Source organism: Lathyrus oleraceus, chromosome 5, assembly GCF_024323335.1.
Source record: "Lathyrus oleraceus cultivar Zhongwan6 chromosome 5, CAAS_Psat_ZW6_1.0, whole genome shotgun sequence".
Classification (NCBI taxonomy): Eukaryota; Viridiplantae; Streptophyta; class Magnoliopsida; order Fabales; family Fabaceae; genus Lathyrus; species Lathyrus oleraceus.
Window position 1 is genome coordinate 514,715,903 of NC_066583.1, and position 7,679 is coordinate 514,723,581.

At 40.8% G+C, this 7,679-nt stretch overlaps 1 protein-coding gene across 1 annotated transcript; it reads right to left on the reverse strand.

The window, feature by feature from the left end:
* Window positions 1-1,378: 1,378 nt before the first annotated feature.
* On the reverse strand, window positions 1,379-7,376 carry LOC127082947 (uncharacterized). The gene is made up of 2 exons (XM_051023175.1): window positions 6,342-7,376; window positions 1,379-1,480 (listed from the first exon to the last, which is right to left on the reverse strand). The coding sequence occupies exons 1-2, from the start codon at window positions 7,354-7,356 to the stop codon at window positions 1,467-1,469; spliced, it is 1,029 nt and encodes a 342-aa protein (XP_050879132.1). The 5' UTR covers window positions 7,357-7,376; the 3' UTR covers window positions 1,379-1,466.
* Between the last annotated feature and the right edge of the window lie 303 nt (window positions 7,377-7,679).

Sequence of the window (7,679 nt, forward strand, 5' to 3'; positions counted from 1 at the left end):
CCTGAAAGAATTATCACTGACAATGGTACTAATTTGAACAACAACATGATTACTGAACTCTGCACGCAGTTCAAAATTAAACATCACAACTCTTCTCCGTACCGACCAAAGATGAATGGCGCTGTAGAAGCTGCTAATAAGAATATCAAGAAGATCATACAAAAGATGACAGTAACATACAAAGACTGGCATGAGATGTTACCGTTTGCTCTCCATGGTTATCGCACTTCAGCACGCACTTCGATAGGGGCAACTCCTTTCTCTTTAGTATACGGAATGGAAGCCGTTTTACCAGTGGAAGTCCAGATTCCCTCTCTAAGAATCGTGAAAGAGGCGGGCTTAGATGAAGATGAATGGATTCAGACTCGACTCGATCAGATAAATTTGATTGATGAAAAGAGACTTGCGGCTGTTTGTCATGGGCAGATATATCAGAAGCGCATGACCCAGGCATTTAACAAAAGAGTCAAGAGACAGGTGTATCAAATTGGTGACTTGGTGATCAAGCGTATCATTCCACCCCAAGGTGATCCCAGAGGCAAATGGACTCCCACATACGAAGGGCCATTTGTAGTTAAGAAGGTATTCTCTGGTGGAGCCATGATACTTGCTACAATGGATGGCGAAGACTTCCTACATCCCGTGAACGCGGACATAGTTAAAAAATACTACGCATAAAAGAGACCCGCTAGGTCGACGTACCTAGGCAAAAGTAAGGGCATCCCGGCGAACCAAAAAGGTTCGGGCAAAAAATTAGGGACATATATAAAAAAAAATGTACACCCGGCAAGTCGAAAACCTGAAAAGGCGGCTTGGGCAAAAAAGGGTATCCCGGTGGACTGAAAACCTGAAAAGGCGGTCCAGGCAAAAATTAGGGATTAAAGCGCATGACTATGTTCTCAGTCAACTTTCATCCAAGTTCCAGGGACTGACCAAGCCAATCACCTCTATCCGACAGCAGGAGATGAGATGCTTGAAGACATAATGACAGTGGTGGAATTAAAATCAATAGGACGTTTTCGGCATAGCTTTCTCTTTGTTTTCTTGACGATTTCCTCTTACTAGGATTTCTGTCTCCTTGTACACAGATTGCCTGTTTATAGGCCTTCTTTCAAAAATCAATACAACCCTCTTTCAAAAAAGATGCTTTTTGTAACACCCTTCTAAATACCCCAAATATTTAATTAAAACAACAACAATTAAATCATACATATCAGAGTAAATATTGTCACTCAAGGGTGTCACATAACAACTTCTTCACATAATTCAACATAAAAGCAGTCATACTCAATTTTATTCGACATAAAAACTTCTTTAACAATACGCAGCGGATAAAATATTTCAACATCTGTAATTCATCAAAATTAACATTTGTTCGACAATTCAAACATCCCGTCCCGATGTTACATCTATCAGAGCATGACCCTCTAACCACACTAGACTTCAAGCACTAGCTCCTACTCAACTCACTGCTCGTTACCTGAAAAATATTGTAAGGGTGAGTTTCTCAATCGATATAACAAATATTATAAATCATCATGTTATGTTAAGTAATTCTACACGTTAATCACCCAAATCATATCATGCATGCGGTAACGGCACATTCAACTCAATTATCATACGCAAATACAACGTAAATACAACTCAATAACAACATAAAATGCAACTCAATGAGACTCGACTCTTTATGCATGTGGTACCATTTGGAGTAAAACTCCCAACTTAAAATCATTGCCAGTTTAGTGGGCATCAAGGCATAAGCCTTCAACTTTCAACTTAAAATTTTGCCAATCCAGGCCAACGTGGTGTGAGCAAAAGCCCCATAATTTTTGCCAATCCAGGCCAACGTGGTGTGAGCAAAAGCCCCGACTTAATGCATATGAATGTCTATGGCATGTACGACTTGAACTCAACAACATAAGAATAACAGCAACATAACAGCTTTTCTTTCAACAAAACAACTTATAATCAACTTTGGCTCATCAGCCTACAACTCAGTAATTTTCAACAAAGCAACTTAAAATCAACTTTGGCTCATCAGCCTACAACTTAATATTTTCAACAAAACAACTTATAATCAATTTTTCAACATATTTGCATCGGCATTTCACAACATAAACTCAACAATTTTATTCATCACAATTAACTGCAATAGGCCAACTACCAATTGCATTTACAACATAAAAATCAACTATTTTTCCACACTGCAACAGTGTTAACCGGTTAACGCTATAGGTTAACCGGTTAACGCAGGACAAAAATACCATTTCTTGGCAAAACGCAACAGTGTTAACCGGTTAACGCTATAGGTTAACCGGTTAACGCAGGCAAAACTCAACATTTTTCACAATTTATAACAGTGTTAACCGGTTAACACCCTGGGTTAACCGGTTAACGCAGGCGAAACAGCAGTTCCTGCGCTAACACAAGGCAGAATGCAGAGTTTCCGCATTTTCCGCCGTTGGAGGACTTCCGGACCTCCGATTCAACTTCCGTAAAAAGCTATACGCTCAGAAATTCACAATACACTCAAACACCAATTCAATTTCAGCTTTAATACCACTTATTCAATCACAATTTCTCAGCATTCTAAATCCCAATTAGGGTCAATCGACGGCTTATCACTACCCATTACATGTTAATCGATAATACCCATTAAACGACGATAAACCCCCCTTACCTGATATAATCCGGCAAATCTCTAAGCTTTAGCTTCTCCGTTCCTCAACCGTGCTTTTCGGCTCTTTGCCCTTCTTTCTCTTCTCTGCAGCTTCTCTGTTTCTCACGTGAAACCTTTTCCAAAAATGAAACCCTTTCCTTATTCCAACTTATATATTTTTCCAATAATTATTATTAATAATAATAATAATTCAATAATTCAATTTTATTTAATTAAATTAATAAATATATTATCAACTTAATTAAATAATTCTTTTTCTTTATTTGGGGTGTTACAACTCTCCCCCACTAAAAGAGTTTTCGTCCTCGAAAACATACCTCAAACAAATAACTCTGGGTAAGACTCCTTCATCTGACTCTCCAGTTCCCAAGTCACATTGCCACCTGCTGGTCCTCCCCAAGCTACCTTCACCAAGGCAATCTCTTTACCCCGCAACTGCTTCAACTCTCGATCCTCAATCCTCATAGGTGATGTTTCAACAGTCAGGTTATCTCTCACCTGTACATCATCTACTTGGACAACATGCGACGGATCATGAACGTACCTCCTCAACTGAGACACATGAAAAACTTCATGCAAATTCGCAAGTGACGGCGGTAAAGCGATACGATAGGCTACTTCTCCTATCCTCTCCAAAATCTGATAAGGACCAATAAATCGCGGTGTCAACTTCTTCGACTTCAAGGCTCGACCAACACCAGTTATCGGAGTAACACGAAGAAACACGTGATCTCCCTCTTGAAACTCAAGTGATTTCCTCCTCTTATCATGATAACTCTTCTGACGACTCTGAGCAATTCTCATCTTCTCCTGAATCATCTTAATCCTTTCTGTAGTTTGTTGAACAATCTCCGGTCCAACCACAGCACTCTCACCGGACTCATACCAACATAACGGTGTCCGACATCTCCTACCATACAAAGCTTCAAACGGCGCCATACCAATGCTCGAATGAAAACTATTGTTGTAGGTAAACTCAATCAACGGTAAATAACAATCCCAACTACCTCCCTTTTCCAAAACACAAGCTCTCAAAAGATCCTCTAATGACTGAATCGTCCTCTCAGTCTGACCGTCAGTCTGCGGATGATATGCAGAACTCAATCTCAGCTTAGTTCCCAAAGCCTTCTGCAAACCTTCCCAGAACTTCGATGTAAATCTAGGATCTCTGTCCGAAACAATACTCGACGGAATACCATGCAGACTTACAATCTTCTCAATATACAACTCAGCCAATTTCTCTAACGGATAATCCATTCTGATCGGAATAAAATGAGCCGATTTCGTCAATCTATCAACAATCACCCAAATGGCTTCAAAATTCTTACTTGTCCTCGGTAACCCAGAAACAAAATCCATACTGATACTATCCCATTTCCACTCTGGAATCGCCAACGGTTGCATTAGCCCAGACGGCTTCTGATGCTCAATCTTTGACTTCTGACAAGTCAAACAAGAATAAACGAAACTCGCGATATCTCTTTTCATTCCTGGCCACCAAAATAACTTCTTTAAATCATGATACATCTTCGTAGCTCCAGGATGAATACTCAACCCACTACGATGTCCTTCTTCAAGAATACTCTTCTTAAGTTCAGTAACATCCGGAACACACACCCGACTACCAAATTTCAAAATACCATTCTCATCAATTCTGAATTCGCCACCTTGACCTTGATTCACTAGAGTCAACTTATCAACCAAAAGCATATCAGATTTCTGACCCTCTCTGATCTCCTCCAGAATACCACTTGTTAACTTCAACATTCCCAATTTAACACTGTTGTGAGTACTCTCACACACCAAGCTCAAGTCTCTAAACTGCTCAATTAAATCCAATTCCTTAACCATTAGCATAGACATATGTAATGATTTCCGACTCAATGCATCAGCCACTACGTTTGCTTTACCCGGATGGTAATTCAAACCAAAGTCATAATCCTTCAGAAACTCCAACCATCTCCTCTGCCTCATATTCAGCTCTTTCTGATCAAACAAATACTTTAAACTTTTGTGGTCACTGAAAACCTCAAATCTTGACCCGTACAAGTAATGTCTCCATAACTTCAGAACAAACACTACAGCCGCCAACTCTAAATCGTGCGTCGGATAGTTCCTCTCATGAACCCTCAGCTGTCTTGAAGCATAAGCTATAACCTGCTTATTCTGCATCAACACGCCACCCAAACCCAACAATGAAGCATCACAGTAAACTTCAAATGGTTCCGATGAACTCGGTAATATCAGAATAGGAGCAGTAGTCAACCTCCTCTTTAACTCTTGGAAACCTCCTTCACATTTTGAGTCCCAAACAAACGCTTGCCCCTTTCTAGTCAACATCGTCAATGGTAACGCCAACTTAGAAAATCCCTCAATGAACTTCCTATAATAACCAGCCAAACCAAGGAAACTTCGAATCTCAGCAACAGACTTCGGAGCTTCCCACTTAGATACCGCTTCTATCTTGGAAGGATCAACAGCAACACCACCTCTTGAAATCACATGACCAAGAAAACTAACCTCTTCTAACCAAAATTCACACTTGGACAGTTTAGCAAATAACTTCTTTTCTCGGAGGACTTCTAAAACCACTCTCAAATGCTCAGCATGCTCTTCTTCAGATTTCGAATACACCAAAATATCATCAATAAACACCACAACAAACTTGTCTAGGTACGGATGGAAAATCCTATTCATATACTCCATAAATACTCCAGGTGCATTAGTCACACCAAAAGGCATTACAGAATACTCATAATGTCCATACCTTGTCCTGAAAGCAGTCTTCTGAATATCCTCAGTCTTCACACGTATCTGATGATACCCAGATCTCAAATCTATCTTGCTGAACACACTCGCACCAACCAATTGATCCATCAAATCATCAATCCTCGGCAAAGGATACCGATTCTTGATCGTCACTTTATTCAGTTGTCTGTAATCCACACACAACCTCATAGTACCTTCTTTCTTCTTAACCAACAGCACTGGCGCACCCCACGGTGACACACTCGGACGAATAAATTTCTTATCCAACAGATCTTCCAACTGACTCTTCAATTCAGTTAACTCAACAGCAAACATACGGTACGGAGCCATCGATATCGGTCTAGTGCCAGGTACCAAATCAATCGAGAACTCCACTTCGCGTTCTGGTGGTAATTTGTTCACCTCTTCAGGAAACACATCAGGAAAATCACACACCACGGCTAGATCACAAATCACCATCTTATCCTTGGCCTCCAAAGTTGCTAACAGCATGAACAACTCTGCTCCCTCAGCTACTGCCTCATCCACTTGCCTTGCTGATAGGAACAAACTCTTTCCTTCTTCAATCTCAGGAAAGATCACCGTCTTATCAAAACAATTGATAGAAACTCGGTTGAACACCAACCAGTTCATACCCAGAATAACATCAATCTGCACTAGTGGAAGACACACTAGGTCCATCCCAAAGTCTCTACCAAAAATACTCAAAGGACAATTTAAACAACCGAAGTAGTAGTCACTGAACCCTTCGCAGGAGTATCAATTACCATACCACCAAACAACTCGGATATCTCTAACTTAAGTTTCACAGCACAATCCAAAGATATAAAGGAATGAGTCGCACCTGTGTCAATAATAGCTACAAGAGGAAAGCCATTAATATAACACGTACCTCGGATCAAACGATCATCAGCAGAAGTCTCAGAACCCGATAAAGCAAAGACCTTGCCTCCAGACTGATTCCCTTTCTTCGGCTTCTGACACTGACTTCCAATATGCCCTTCTTCACCACAATTAAAACAAATCACTTCCTTGTGCTTGCAATCAGCTATTGCATGCCCAGTCTTACCACAGCGAAAACACCTCTTTACTTCAGCAGTGCATACATTACTCTTATGACCAGCCTGACCACATCTGAAGCAAACTATACCAGTAGGAGCACCTCCCCCACTAGCTCTCTGAGTCGGAGCAGCTCTTTGTTTCCCTTTCCCAGCTGGAACATCATACGGCTTGCCACGGTTTTGATGTTGCTTGCCTCTGCGATCACTGACAATCTTGTAATGAGCATTATTGTCCTCTTCAAATATCCTGCAGCTATCAACCAATTCAGTAAAAATGCGTATCTTCTGATACCCAACAGCTTTCTTAATTTCAGAGCGCAATCCGTTTTCAAACTTGATGCACTTTGAAAATTCAGCACCCGCACCAGTGTAATGAGGATAAAATTTGGACAGCTCCACAAATTTCGCAGCATAATCGGTCACAGACATGTTTCCTTGCTTCAGCTCAAGGAATTCAATTTCCTTCTTACCACGGACATCTTCCGGATAATACTTTCTCAGGAATTCCCTACGGAATACATCCCAAGTAACGTCTTCACCCGCCACGGTCAACCTCTCGTGAGTCTCTAGCCACCAGTCATCAGCTTCGACTGCTAGCATGTGAGTACCATACCGAACCTTCTGAGCTGGAGTGCAATCCATAACACGGAAGATTCTCTCAATCTCTTTCAACCATCCCAAAGCTGCATCTGGATCATGCTTCCCTTTAAACACCGGCGGATTCTCTCTCTGAAAAGTCGCCAAGCTACGTGATCCAGCATCTCCACCAGCATTTGGCAAGTTCTGCACAGCTTGTGCCATTGCTTGCATTGCGGCAGCCATTGCAGCGTCATTCCTTCCAGCCATTTCAACTTATCAATGCAACACAACTTAAAGTTAGATTGGTAACAATACACAATTGTTAGACAAAACGACACGACAACTGGCCGGACGGACCAACCTGCTCTGATACCACTAATGTAACACCCTTCTAAATACCCCAAATATTTAATTAAAACAACAACAATTAAATCATACATATCAGAGTAAATATTGTCACTCAAGGGTGTCACATAACAACTTCTTCACATAATTCAACATAAAAGCAGTCATACTCAATTTTATTCGACATAAAAACTTCTTTAACAATACGCAGCGGATAAAATATTTCAACATCTGTAATTCATCAA